This window comes from Artemia franciscana, chromosome 1, assembly GCF_032884065.1.
Source record: "Artemia franciscana chromosome 1, ASM3288406v1, whole genome shotgun sequence".
Taxonomy (NCBI): domain Eukaryota; kingdom Metazoa; phylum Arthropoda; class Branchiopoda; order Anostraca; family Artemiidae; genus Artemia; species Artemia franciscana.
In genome coordinates this window covers 41,915,748-41,931,040 of record NC_088863.1, presented here as the reverse complement: position 1 = coordinate 41,931,040, position 15,293 = coordinate 41,915,748, and the positions used below count along the sequence as shown (strand labels likewise).

Sequence of the window (15,293 nt, the reverse complement as noted above, 5' to 3'; positions counted from 1 at the left end):
TATGGGATGGGGAAGGAGGCCTAGTTGCCATGCAATTTCTCGGTTACATAAAAAGGCAACTATTAATTTTAATTTTAATGATTTTTTTTTATTAGCAAAAAATATACGTAACTTTAGAATTAACTTACGTAACAAACTTTTATATTCTTTAATTATTATTATGTATATGAGGGGGGTTTGTACCCTCGTTAATACCTCGTTCTTTACACTAAATAGTAAGTTTTGTCCCAATTCTTTAAGAATTACCCCTGAATCAGAAAGGCCGTAGAATAAATAGTTGAAATTACTAAAAATACTTTAGCATAAAGAGCGAGGTATTTATCTCCTCCTAAATACCTCGCTCTTTATGCTAAAGTGTTTTTAGAACCCCTCATATGCGTAATAATCTCTGTTCGTTTTAAGTTTCAATGCTACTTCTTCCTTTCATTCGAAAAAACGTTTTCATGTTTATTTTTCATTGTTTTCTTATAGTAATGCTAGAGAATCCTGCGCCCTTTTCATTGAATTTTTCTTCCCCCATGACAGATTCCTCCAAGGAAAGATCCTCCAACATAGCCCCCTCTCCTCAGCCCCACCCCCAAACAAAATAAAATCCCCCTGAAAACGTCTGTACACTTCCCAATAACCATTACTATATGTAAACACTGGTCAAAGTTTGTAACTTGCAGCCCCTCCCCCAGGGATTGTGGGGGAGTAAGTCATCCCCAAAGACATAGTTATTATGGTTTTTGACTATGCTGAACAAAATGGCTATCTCAAAATTTTGATCCGTTGACTTTGGGAAAAAAATGAGCGTGGGAGGGGGCCTAGATGCCCTCCAATTTTTTTGGTCACTTAAAAAGGGCACTAGAACTTTTCATTTCCGTTAGAATGAGCCCTCTTGCGACATTCTAGGACCACTTGGTCGATACGATGACCCCTGGGGAAAAGAAAAAAAAAAAAAAACAAATAAACACGCACCCGTGATTTGTCTTCTGGCAAAAAATACAAAATTCCACATTTTTGTAGATAGGAGCTTGAAACTTCTACAGTAGGGTTCTCTGATACGTTGAATCTGATGGTGTCATTTTCTCTAAGATCCTACGACTTTTAGAGGGTGTTTCCCCCTATTTTCCTAAATAGGGCAAATTTTCTCAGGCTCGTAACTTTTGATGGGTAAGACTAAACTTGATGAAACTTATATATTTAAAATCAGCATTAAAACGCGATTCTTTTGATGTAGCTATTGATATCAAAATTCAATTTTTTAGAGTTTTGGTTACTATTGAGCCGGGTCGCTCCTTACTCGTTACCACGAACTGTTTGATTTTTATCAGCAGGTTCATTTTTTTAAATGTCAAGTCTAAAAACTTGGATTTTTTTTTACAATTCATCCCTATAATACCAAGCAAAATTGCCTGGAAAAGATGATTAACAAGCGTCAGGTTTTGTAATAATAATTATTATATTTTGTTCGCTCTTTCAAAAAGGAGAATCAGAGCATTAAAGGAGGAAAAAAAAACAAGAACACTTCAATAATAAAAAAAAAAAGATCTGTAAGATGTCCACGTGCAGTGCAGATTAGACGCAAAGACAAAAAGTAGCACTATGTTTCAGACGCTCACTTTTCAGTACTTCTTTCATAGCATTGCACAAAGTGAACCAAGTCCGCCATATTTGGGATCTCATTCTAATGTGCCTATTTCTCGGAGCAGATATCGTGGGAGGAACTTCAGGTATTTGCATTAAAAAGATAAGAGCTTTAGACAATAGACTCTTGATATATTGGCTTAGAGCTGCTTACTTTCGGTCTGAATTACATACCCTCAGGATTGTGGACCGACCTCCAAAAACCTGGAACTCCAGCTTCGGAGTCCTGGTGTGAACCCCCAAAATATCAAGGGTGCTCACATTGGTTCTTGAAGCTGATAAACCCTCACCATTGTCTAGTTCAGCACAAAACTCAAAGTGGGAAATACATTTTTCGTTCCAAGAATCCCTACTGTATGATACTAATCAGAGGTAACGCACTAGCGTTGCCTATAGTAAAGGCCACAAGGTTTAAGCGTTTTATTGTGTGTGTGTTTTTTTTTCAGAGGCACTTCACATGGAAGGAGTGGTCGCATAAACTTCGGGGGGGGGGTCATTCGACTGAAATTCTAAAGTTATAGTGCCCTTTTGAAGAATCAATATTGATAGGAGGTTAACTATCCCCCCACCCTCCGTTCCCAAAACGCATCCGATCAATATTTATAGATAGCCATCTTGTTCAAAATATTCCAAAGATCATATAACAATGCCTCCAAAGATCAAAAAAAGATAGTCCAAACATAAGATAACAAAAAATCTGGGATCGACACAACTCTTCAGAGCCCTGTGATAAGTGTTGAAAGTTATGCCACGGAGACGTATAATATTTTTATGAAAGAGGTGGTCGTAAATAACGACGAAATTCCCTATGTTCTTCTTGTTTTTGGTGTTTGAAAAGGTGTGGTCGTATAAACTTTGAAGGAAGTTATTTAATTTGAATTTGGGAGTTCAAGCTCCCTTTTTAAGAGTCAAAAGTGACCGGAGCGCAACTAGCTCCCCGTCTCCTCTTGTACTCAAATGCATCTGACCGAAATTTTGGGATAGACGTTTCTCCAAAATAGTCCAAGTATCATTTAACAATACCTCGGGGGTCGATACAACCCTTAGAGACTGACGGCAAGGGTTGCAAGTTATGCTCCAGGGGCATAAAAGGTTTTATGGGAGGGGTGTCAGTATAAACTTTGGAGGAGGCTCATTTGAATGAAAATTGAAAGTTCTAGTTCCATCTTTGGGAGTTAACAGTGATCGTAGGGAAAGTAGCTCCCCTTATGCCATCTTTTCCCCAAAGGAATACGATCGAAACTTTGAGATAACTATTTTGTTTAGAATAGTCCAAAGGTCATAAAACAATGCATTCAGGGTTGACACAGCCCCCAAGATCCCGGGGTCAAGGGTTGTAATTAATGCCCCGGGGCATATAAAGTTTTTATGGAAGAGCTAGTTGTATAAACTTTGTAAGAGTCTCATTTAGTTGAAAATTGAAAGTTTTGGCTCCTTTTTCAGAGTCAAAAGTAATCGGAAGGCAACTAGTCCCCCCACAGCCCTCTTTTCCACAAATTCTCAGGCTATATCAGTCGAAATTCTGATATAGCCATGTTGTTCAAAATAGTTCAAAGATAATACAACAATGCCACCAGGATTGAAATAACCCCCTACAGCCCGGAGGCAAGGTTTGCACATTATGCCCTGGGGCATATATGGCTTGTACAGAAGAGGTGATCGTATAAATTGTGGTAGAGGCTCTTTTGACTGGAAATTGAAAGTTCTAGTTCTCTTTTTAGAGTCAAAAGTGATTGGAGGCAACCAGAGCCTCCTCTTCCTGAGACTCCTTTCCCCAAAATGGATCTGACCAAAATTTTGAGATAGCCAGTTTGTTCAAAATAGTCCAAAGACAAAATACTTATGCCTCCAAGGCTGACTTTCCCTCCCCGGGCCCCCAGGGTAAGGGCTATAAGTTATTTTGTTTATTCATTTTTAACATATAAGGTTTTTATTGAAGAATCGAAAGTTTTAGTCCCATTTTCAAGAGTCAAAAGTGATTGGAGAGCAGAAGTCTCTCTCTCTTGCACTTCTTTCCCACAAATGGATCCGACGAAAAATTTTGAAATGGGGACTGTTGGAAAAATTGAAACTCCAAACTCAAAACGACCAAAATATCTATTAAAGAATAAATGAAACCTAGAACGAGCAGAAATTAGATAAACAATCATAGCAAACAAACATAAAACAGGTAATAATGTACATGAAGAAATAAATCCAAAAACAAGTAACACTTAAACTGAATATGCAAATCAAGCTTAAAACGAACGAAATCACTGCAAATAAGGGTTGGCTACTAGCCCGTTCCCTAATTGTAAAAGTATAAAGCCTACTGTGCATTGGCTCTTTACTGAAAGCTATTTGTTTCTTGAACAGTCCTGGAAAGAACTAATATTTAAACCGAATATTTGATATATAATGATATTAATTCTGAAAGCTCATCAGTTCCAAATTTTATTTCACTACAATTTTTATTTTTATTTCAATATTATAAAAAGTAACAAAGAAAAAATTTATAATATGATTCGTTTTCAGTAAAGCACCAATGACGCAGTAGGCTTTAGACTTTTACAGTTAGGGAAGGGGCAGTAGCCAAACTCTTGTTTGAAGTTAAAACTAAATGCGTCTTGAACAGTATTGGAAAGAACTAATACAATCAAACTGAATATTTAATATATAATGACATTAATCGCTGGAAGCTCAATTCAAGATCTTACTTCACTGTAATTTTCATTTTTATTTTCAATGTTATAATTTGTGACAAGTACAGAAAAAAAATATTTGTAATATAAATTGTTTTCAGTAAAGCACCATAGGCTTTAGACGTTTACAGTTAGGGAAGGGGAGAGTAGCGAAACTCTTATTTGTAGTAATTTTTGTTCGTTTTAAGCTTGATTCAATTTAAGCGTTACACGTTTTAAGAATTAGTTGTTCATTCATATATTCAAGTTGTTCATTCTAAAATAGTCAACAACCCTATTTTAGAAAAGATAATGCGGTATTTCTTTTGTTTTAGAAATCTACACTGCAAGAATCTGCGTGTTTATTTTCAAATTAAATACCATCAATTTATTCAAAATGCAAGCATCAGTCTGATTTAAAAGTAGTGTTGAACAACTATTTCACAATACCTCCTTAAAACAAGGCTTTTTAATTTAATTTTTATTTATTGATTGTTGGTATGTAAACTTTGGCACAGTCTTCAAGCACACGAAGACTTAAGAGTTTAACAACTTACATCAATGGTATCGCGAAAGCGTCCTGTCTTCATAACTTTTTCTCCAGTGCTTGTTTCTCCTTCATAAGAATCAAAGAAATATTCCGGATCAAACATATCTTGAATCATGCCCTTAAAAACAACAAGTTGGCCATCCAGCAGGTTTTCTTTTGGTGCAGATTCTAAACAGGGTATTTCTCGAAGTCTATCAGTTGCTAAAATTCCTTTAAACTTCTCAGTGACTTCAGTATGCCATGTTGGATTTGTAGGATTTTTCGCTATAAAACACAGTAATAATGCTTTGTCCAATAAAAATATAAATAAAAATTACATTTTCTCTCATGAGATAGAGCAGCAAGTAGTGTTTAAAATTGATAATTTATACACGGAATAAAACAAAGAAATAAAATCATAGACAGCACAATAGCGCTGCCTAAGTAAAGAGCGAAGTGGGCTCTATGTATTTTTTTTTTCTTTTGACCTAGCCACTTCTTGTGGAACGAGTTATCGTAGAAGCTTTGGAGGAGGCTCATTCGATAGAAAATTAAAATTTAGAGTGTTTGTTTTTATTTAAAAGAAATAGGAGGGCAAGGTAAGCCTCCATCTCGTTCTTTTCAGCTGCTGTCCCTTCGAAGATTTCAAATAAAAAAATTTTAGATAGCGATTTTGTTCAAAATAGTTGAATGTTCCAATAACTTTGCCTCCAGGAATGATATGACCCCCCCCCCCATATCTCACGGGGCAAGAGTAAGTAAGTATGGAAGTACGGGGCAAGATGTAAGTCATGGAAGTTGCCCATTGTTCACACAAAGGTTTTGTTACTTGGAAAGGTTACGTCTATGACATGTCTACAGCGTCTCCAAAAAAGTTTAAGACACTAAAATGAAACTTCCAGGGAATGTTGAAGAGGTGTTGAACTAAATGAAAACACACAATGTGTATGAAGGTTGCGAAAGGGTGTATCAGGAATACTTCAGGTAGGACTAGGGCCCTAAGGTGGACTTTTATTGCATATTGAAGGGGTTGTTCAATAACCAAGATGCACTATGTGCATACTACCGCTAAAAATACAACGAATACAGCTGGCACTATTACTACGGCAATAGCTACTACTACTACGACAACTACTACTAAGACTACCGCGACTAAGCAAAAGCGAGAAAAGCTTTATAAATATTCTTCTTATTAACCAATAAAAAAAACTACGTCAATATAAAACCGAACAGAAATTAACTTTAAAACTTTTTTCCTCAAAAGAAGTTTTCACAGAAAAGAGCTAAATTAAACCTAAGACAAGCAGAAATAAATTTAAAACGCAATTCATGAGTAAAACGACGATAATCACGCGAAAAATTAAGTACATCGAAAAACGAACAGAAATCACCCTAAAAAAATAAAGTCCAATTTGAAACGAACTTAACGACCATTGTGCCTTCAAAGGATCAGAATGTCATTTGTGCTTAGGGCTTCCACTCTCGAATCTCAAAATTCGGGGACATGTTTAAAAAATTCGGGGAATTTTCGGGGACAAGTCTTCAAGATTCGGGGAATTTTCGGGGGCAAGTTCAAAATGGAATTTTGTTACAAAATTTGGGAGCCAAAATTAGTTATAGCTTCGTTTTCAGGCTCAAGTAGGGCTTGGATCCGCGTACTAAATCAAGTTTTTAGCAGAGTAGGTTCTAGAGCTAGAGTACAGGATTGGAACCCATAGCTAAAACGATTTTTGCTGGCATTGCAGACAAAACCTCAGAACTATTTTTAAATAAATTAAAAAAAAATAGGCTGAATGACACTCTGGAACTTTGTTGCTTTAGGTTCTATATTACCTTTGCTGCTTTATTCCCATAGCCCGAAAACGAGATTTTTATGTCATTTATTTTCAGAAAGACGACGAAAATAAAGTAGCCTATAGAAAGGCAATAATCTCATACGAAGCAATAACATGTGCAATGATTTCTCGAAATTAATGAATATTCTTCGGCAAGCAAACATGAACTTACACCTGAAATTTAATTTTAAAAAATCACCTGAAAGCAAGGAAAATAATTAAAAATTAAAACGAATAGAAACGATAACATAGTAAGAGGACTGTCCCCTTCTAAACGCCCAACTATTCATGCTGAAATTTTTTAGTACTTAAGCCTCTCATTTTTCAATTGTTTCGGAAGTTGTTCTTACAGAATCGGGACTAAATCTGAACTTAAGCGTAAATAAAAAGGGGGCTATCCCCTTCATATATATAATATTTTTTGTTCATTTTAATGTTGCTCCTTGGGCGTACTTTAGGACGGAAAAAATCTTATTTTATTTCAAACAGTTTTTTAAAAATGCCAGGAAATCCAGCTCCATCTCCACAGAAAAATTGTTCCTCTCCCCGGAAAAATCGTCTAGACAATTCAATACCGTTAAAAATTTATCCCGGACAAAAACCATAAGGTCTCCACGCGCAAGATTCGGTTTACAAAGATAAACTTACAATAAATAAAAAGAATTTTGTTTAGGAATCCTGGCCAATCCGTTTTTCTCTGATTGGTTGAAAATATATACAGGTTTAATTGTCTTGACTGGTGTTCTAAAAGCCTTTTCGGTCCGGCGGTTCTACCTAGCTTCAAACACTTAGGCCTGCTTAAATCCTAGAGTGGAAATCAGCTTTTTCAATTTATTCTGCACCAAAAAGGCAGTATTTTGGGATGGGAAAGCCAAAAGAATTTTTCTAATGATCTAACATGTATTTGCAACAAACCTTGTTTGTACTATACTGTGCAGGAACAAATAAAGCCTTTAAGTTTCAATTATATTCAATTACAAAAAAAAATATGTCATTGAAAATTGCCACGAAGAGGCTCAATATCAGCTAAATCAAGTATACTACCTACGACCTATGGAGCCACAAAACCAGAAATAAGCGTAGCTGCTTCTTCAGCAGTTGTAGAAGCCTTAACATTTGACAGAAGCTTCGTCATTTCGCGGTCAAGGACAAGAGAAGACGAACTGAGAATGAATCTCTTCATTCCCACTTTGGTCTGAAGACTACACGCAACCAATATTGTCACCAAACAGTTTCGTTTATCTGTTTTCAAAGCTTTGAGGGCACTGCACAAGCGTTCTGCTGTAACGTTAGAAAATGGCAGTGCACACATGTAATTATTATTATTAATAATTTATGACCCGTCAAAAACGGAAGAGACGCAGTATATAAAAGAAAAAGAAAGAAAAGCACAAAAATTTAAATACACTTCCACTACACATATTATAAAATAGCACTAGTCCAGGGGTGGTTGGCTCTTAAAACATTGGTACTGAATTTTGAGATTCTTCTCTCTATGGACATGGAAGGGTTGGTGACCTTATATTTCCTGGAGATGTCGCCATTGCTGTGCCACAAAGGGAGACGCAGGAGAAACTTAGCATATCTGTAAAATGCGCTGCAAATGGCTTTCTTTTCGGTAGCTGTGAATATTTCAAACAGTTCGTGGTAACGAACTGTAGTAAGGAGCGACCCGGCTCAATAGAAACCAAACTCTAAAAAATGGAATTTTGATACCAATAGCTAAATCAAAAGAATTGCATTTTAATGCTGATTTTAAATATATAAGTTTCATCAAGTTTAGTCTTACGCATCAAAAGTTACGAGCCTGAGAAAATTTGCGTTATTTTAGAAAATAGGAGGAAACACCTCCTAAATGTTATAAAATTTTAATGAAAATCACACCATCATATTCAGCGTATCAGAGACCCCTACTGTAGAAGTTTCAAGCTCCTATATACAAAAATGAGGAATTTTGTATTTTTTGCCAGAAGGCAGATCACGGATGCGTGTTTATTTATTTGTTTGTTTTTTGTTTTTTTCCCCAGGGGTAATCGTATCGACCCAGTTGTCCTAGAATGTTGCGAGAGGGCTCATTCTTACGGAAATGAAAAGTTCTAGTGCCCTTTTTAAGTGACCAAAAAAATTGGAGGGCACCTAGGCCCCCTCCCACGCTAATTATTTTCCCGAAGTCACCGGATCATAATTCTGAGATAGCCATTTTATTCAACGTAGTCGAAAAACCTTATAACTATGTCTTTGGAGACGACTTACTCCACCCCAGTCCCCGTGGGAGGGGCTATAAGTTACAAACTTTGACCAGTGCTTACATATAGTAATGGTTATTGGGAAGTGTACAGGCGTTTTCAGGAGGGTTTTTTGGTTGGGGAAGGGGTTGAGAAGAGGAGGATATACTGGGGGAACTTTCATATGAAAAAGTTTTTTTCAGCTGGAAGTAAGGAGCAGCATTAAAACTTAAAACGAACAAAAATTATTACCAAAATGAGGGGTTCACCTCCTCCTAATACATCGCTCTTTACGCTAAAGTATTTTTAGTAATGTCAACTATTTATTCTACGGTTTTTGAGATTCAGGGGTCATTCTTAACGAGTTGGGACAAAATTTAAGATTTAGTGTAAAGAGAGAGGTACTGACGAGGGGGCGAACCCTCTCATATGTGTATTAAAACATGAGAATAAAAAATTCTTTACGTAAGCTAATTTATAAGTTACGTATATCTTTACTGATAAAAAGATTCGTAAAAAATTAAAAGTTCTAGTTGCCTTTTTAATTAACCAAAAAATTGGAGGGCAACTAGCCTTCCTCCCCCGCTCTTTTTTTCTCAAAATCATTCGATCAAAATTATGAGAAAGCCATTTAGCCAAAAAAATAAATAAATATACAAATTTCGTTTTAATAATTCCTCTGCGGAGAGCCAAAATCAAAACATGCATTGATTCAAAAACGTTCAGAAATTAAATAAAAAAAACAAGTTTTTTCAACTGAAAGTAAGGAGCCACATTAAAACTTAAAACGAACAGAAATTACTTCGTATATGAAAGGGGCTGCTTCCTCATCAACGCCCCGCTCTTTACGCTAAAGTTTTTTACTGTTTTAAAAAGAAGAGTTGAGAGAAAGAGTCAAACTTTAGCGTAAAGAGCGGGGCGTTGATGAGGAAGCAGCCCCTTTCATATACGAAGTAATTTCTGTTCGTTTTAAGTTTTAATGTGGCTCCTTACTTTCAGTTGAAAAAACTTGTTTTTTTTTTATATAATTCCAGAAGAGAACCAGAGCAAGCAGATGGGGGGTAGTAAAAGCATTGTATAGCCGGGCAAGGAGAGGACGGTTGAAACGACACTTATTGACAACAAGTAATCCGTAAGACGCTCGTAGACGGGAACAGAGGTGGTTTGTCAGTGCTGAGCGTGTTTCCTTCAATGTAGAAGAAATAGGAAGGCCAAGATACGTAAGGGACTCACAAGGCTTAATCAGAGTTTTGCCAATTTTAACGGAGAGGTTAATAGAAAACTCAATTATTGAACCATTGAAGAAAAGAAGTTCTGTTTTAGATTCGTTGAATGAAAGTCTGATCTGCTTGTATGCCGCTGCAAGTGAGTCGTAATTTTGTTGAAATAAAGATATCGAACGAGAAACATGAAGAATGTCATCAGCAAAGTTCAGCAGCGAAAGATTAATCCCACGGAAAAAGCACGACGGCTTTATTACTTGCTGTGCTTCGATAATAGCGTTATTAAACAGTGATGGAGAATTTTTGCCACCTTGACTTACGCCTTTCTTGACACTCAGCGTTTTTTTAGAAGGAAAATGCCGGACGGAGAGGGGATCAGGATCAGAGCCGAGAGCTTGTTGTACATACTGTAAACAGGGGAAAGGATGCAAGAGGAAACACCTCGCTGAAGGGCTTTGAGCAGGATATGGCCATGGATGCCAGAATCGAAGGCTCTACTAACATCAAGTGCTCCAAAGACGAGAAGATCACCATTTTTATCTGCATCAATAAGAAGAATTACAAGAACGCTGTGAACGTGTTCCCGTCCTGAGTGTTTTTTTGAACCCGAACTGGTCGTCCGAAGTAGTGCATCGAAGTGCAGTCTCATCAAAAATAAGGGATTCAAATAGCTTACAAAAAGTAGTTGAAACAGTGATCGGACGATATGAAGCACACTGGTCAGCTGGTTTACCTTTTTTGAGAATAGGATGGACTAATCCATAACCAAAGCTGTCTGGAACGATGCCAGTAACAAAAATCATTTGAAATAGCAGAGAAAGGTGCTTTAGGAGAAGATTGCTGGCAAAGCTTAAATGAGTACCAGATATACCATTGATGCCCTTAGATTTCTTTTTTTTTTTTTTTAGCTTATCAATTTGGGAACGCATCAAGGACGAAGTGACCAGGACACCAATATCCTTAACTGTAAACCGAAGCTCCTTATCGAGGGCCTGGCAAAAGGTGTTATCAAAGTAGGAATTAGGGGCTGAAAATTGGTCTCTGAAGTAGTCGCACCAGTCTTTTTCTGGCATGTAGGGCGGGCCATTGGAAGATTTGTTCTTAGCTCGAAGATGCCATAAAGCAGGAGGCGAATTATCGACAATCTCGCTGGTACGGGCAATTTCGTTATCCTTATGCTGTGCGATGGCTTTGGAAAATTTACATTTCGTGTAAATACGAACAGCGTTGACTACTCCGGAGCGTGGCTTCCCACAATGTGCCCATAATTGTAGCCAGAATTTTGCTGAATCACATGCGGCCAGGAGATTAGGATTATTCCGCCAGTTACGCACTTCCGTGCCGTGGCGAATTTTGCGGACCGAAACTGCAGTTTTCTCAGCTGTATGGATAGCATGCGTTATCTCAGAACAGTAGATGCTTAGTAGGATTTTTTTTTGCTGAGTCTGCTGTCATGTTCGGACAACAAAGAAGTGCGAAAGGAATTCGGATCTTCGACAGTATGTAGTCACATGAACTTTGGTACGAATCGATGTTAGCAGCTTCCCAGTTGAGGCTGAACAACCATTTAGGTGGGGAATTTGTGGGTGAAATTTGCGGCAAGGGCTTTATTTGAAAAGAATTACAGATAGGCATGTGGTCGGATATGGAGTAATAAAAAAGAACCGTAGTATTAGAGGTGGGTTTGATCATAGAAGAACAATAGAAATAGTCCAACTGAGACACGGAGCCAGATTGATGGATGTACGTAAAATCACGATCATTTCCAACATAGGTGAGACTTGGACAAGCATGGAGCAAGATCTGAGATCTATTGTCTTCAGGGTCAGACAGTTCACAGTTAAAGTCACCAAACAGGAGACAAGTTAGGCCTTCATGTTCATATTTTGATACTAGCTTGGCAATAGATGTACATGTGAGAGAGAACTTCCTCTCAGACATATCATTACAGTAATTAGTAAGAAAATAAACGACGAAAATGACCACATTCGAAACTTCAACCACAAAAAAACTGTCAGACTTAGCAACTCGATTACCAAGTAGCTCTTTACATATCATCAGGGCCAAACCACCTGAAGGCCTACCGCAAATGGACTTAGCATGGTTATGCACAGATTATGAGAAGACGTGAACTCCAACAGTTGACGACTATCGCTTGACAAGAAGTGTTCCTGAAGACCCACCACGTCAAACCGCAAGCAAAGTTCAGACAGTAGGTGATGTTTCGGTAGAACTTTCCCATTGATGTTCCACAATACAATTTTTAAGGTTTCTTCAGGCATTGGAATTCTTTAGAAGAGACTGAGTGACAGGACATTTAAAAGTGTAACATGGGTGGTCGGATGAATTGCAAAGAGCACACTTAAGTGCCTTGGTACAAGGATTATCTTTGGTTGTGGAGTGGCCAGCCTCACCCCACCTGGAACATTTTCGGGTACCTGAGCACGCAGACGTAAAATGACGATATGACTGGCAAGAAAAGCATTGGGGTGGCAAGCGTTGAAATATACTAATGGGGAGTCTTCCGTACCCTATGATGGGTGGAAAGCGAACAGAAGACTCAAGGTCCTCTTTAGACTCAAAAAGAAACTTAAACGAACGGGTGTTTCGGATTTGAGTTGCTTTCAAACAGTTGGCAATCAGATCACATGGGCTATTTTAATTCAGATCTTCAGGAACATAACGGATAATACCGAAAAGAGAGGGGCATTGGAGTTTAGGCTCGACTTCAGGGTTATTCCCGGTTATGCGTGACATAATAGATTCAGCACCACTTTTATCCTTTGTGACTACTTTCCAGGCGTCTCTACTGGGACGGAGCTCGATTATATTCCCACTAGCTTCTCCACAAAAATGCTCCAGATAAGCTTTACGGGATTCAGGCTTTTTAAGGTCAGAGGGGGACTTCTTGAGAATAACTGCATAGGAAGGCTTGGCCGGTGGAGTGACTGATTGATTTATGGATGTAGCAAGTTTCTCAGCTGCACGGGCTTTTTTCTCACTTTCAATAAAGTCCTTCAAATTATTGGATATTTCTCTCACTTTTTGAGGAACAATAGCACTCAATTCACCAGGCGTAGTTGGGACCTCCGTAGGATCAAAAATTACGAATTTCGGCAATTTGATCCAGTTAGTTTGAATAGTGCCAAAGTGTATCCTTAGCTTTTATAATCGTATCCTTGTCATAAAATCCCATTGCCTTTTCGCAAATTTCATCAGTCTTATTTGCTTGGAGCGCTCGCGATAAATAATTTAGCAAAGCATTATGCACAAGTCTTTCTATCTCATTCGACATTATGCTAATTTAGAAGTCCAGACAAACTCAATAGGAAAAAATAACTGGTTACTTTTTGCACGCGACAAGAGCTCATTAATAATTTAGTACTATAGTCAATAATCTAGTAATCAGTACTAAAATCAGTAATCTAAAACCTTTCTTAGGTTTTCAAACCTCGGCTTTCCACATGGGTATGTCTGCTTACAGATAAACTTCCAATACTCCTCCACGGATATCGTACATATGTATAAACCCGCCAAAGAAACAGTGCTCTGTTCGCGCCATTCCCTGTCAATTAGTGCCTTGTTCCACGAAGGCAACCCACGACTTCTTAGAAAATTTGCTAATCTAGGTGGGTTCAAGTTTCGAGCATTGACAGGATCAAGTAGACTTGTGAACTCATAAAACGTCACATTCAAACGTAAAGCGTCTCTGTAACTGGATAATGGCCTCCTTGTAAAAGTCTCTTGCTGTTATGTAGACCTTCCTCACCTCCAACTGTGAGATATCTGGACTAGACGAGACCAAGGATGCCAACTCCTCTTCTGCAGTATACCCAAGATAGACCTTCTGAACGTCAACATAATGGCTCTCGTCTTTTAAGTCAAGAGCCAAAAGATCAGTACAGTTTCTGATGTAGGTTCCATCCATATAGTTTGTAGCCAAGGTTGCAATAAGCTTAAGTATTTCCGTCTTCAGCTTATAGAAAATTGGTGACTTCGATTGAAACAATACATTAAAGTCGTTCAAAAGGCCTAAAGCGTAGTCAACAAACATCATTAGAACCTTCATAAAAGGATTTTTCAGAGCACTAAGGCCAAGTTCATTGCCATGGGTGGGGTCATCAAAATTGGCACTAGTGAAATAGAGGGACAATGCGCTCCACTGTTCAAGAATTCTTCGCACACATGCATGGAGGGACAGCCACCGGGGTTTTTCCAAGGGCTAGAATTTTGTGATCTGGTGTAGCCAAGAAATCTTGAAATTCTTTAAGTACTGTAACTTGCTTAGCACTCATAAAGAAATAACTATAAACGTGGCGACACAAGTCTTTCAGAGTTTTGGGAAACTTCTTGCAGGCATACGAAGCACAAAGATGAATGGAGTGGCAGCTACACTTGACAACTACCACCCACGGATAATTGTCACTGATCAGCTTTGCTACCGCATTATGACATCCCATCATTGAGTTTGTTGAGTCGGCACAGAAACCAGTCCAATTTCGCAGAGGCACTAGGGAGGATTCCAAATAGAGGTTGAGAGTAGGGGGGATGGAAATTTTGGGTGGGACCAGGTAGACCCTGGTTTGGTAACTGAAGCATTCAGCTGCAATCACAATTGTGTAAAGTGTAAGTATGGTAAAATAATCAAGGAAATACGAAGAATGACCAATACTCACGAGATAATTATAACTTGAAGCAGAAGATATTATATCCAACCGGTTAATTTTGAACTTTCCAATGCTTAGAAGATTTGAATTTCCAAACTATTGAAGCTCAATTCCGTTTTAAATTTTTCAATATCATACGTTCGCCAGCGTACCATAGTATAAAGGTGCAAAACAATATTAAAATTGTGGAACAAACAGTGAGCCTTCCACTAACTCTATTTCGGGTAGATCATGGGAAATGAAAGATTTTCTGGGAGTTTTCGGGGATTCGGGAAACGGCATTTTTTTTCGGGGATTTTTCTCGATTTTCGGGGAAATCCCCGAAAATTCGGGGACAATGGAAGCACTGTTTCTGCTTTACAGGAAAAAAATGTCGCTTAAACGTTTTCTGTTTAACAACATTGGTAAATCCAAAGCTATTCAGACTTACAGGAATGAATATTCACATACATTCAAATATAAAATCTACATTTAATTAGAATTTTCAATAATCTTGTTTATTGTGGCGAGTTTCTTTAATTTTGT

The 15,293-nt window shown here is 37.8% G+C and overlaps 1 protein-coding gene across 1 annotated transcript in view; it reads right to left on the bottom strand.

The window, feature by feature from the left end:
• Positions 1-15,293, bottom strand: part of LOC136029874 (mini-chromosome maintenance complex-binding protein-like) — an 85,751-nt gene that overhangs the window by 64,530 nt on the left and 5,928 nt on the right. Inside the window, exon 2 of the mRNA XM_065708346.1 lies at positions 4,847-5,103. Coding sequence (XP_065564418.1) covers positions 4,847-5,103 — 257 coding nt within the window. The remainder of the gene's footprint in view (positions 1-4,846; positions 5,104-15,293) is intronic.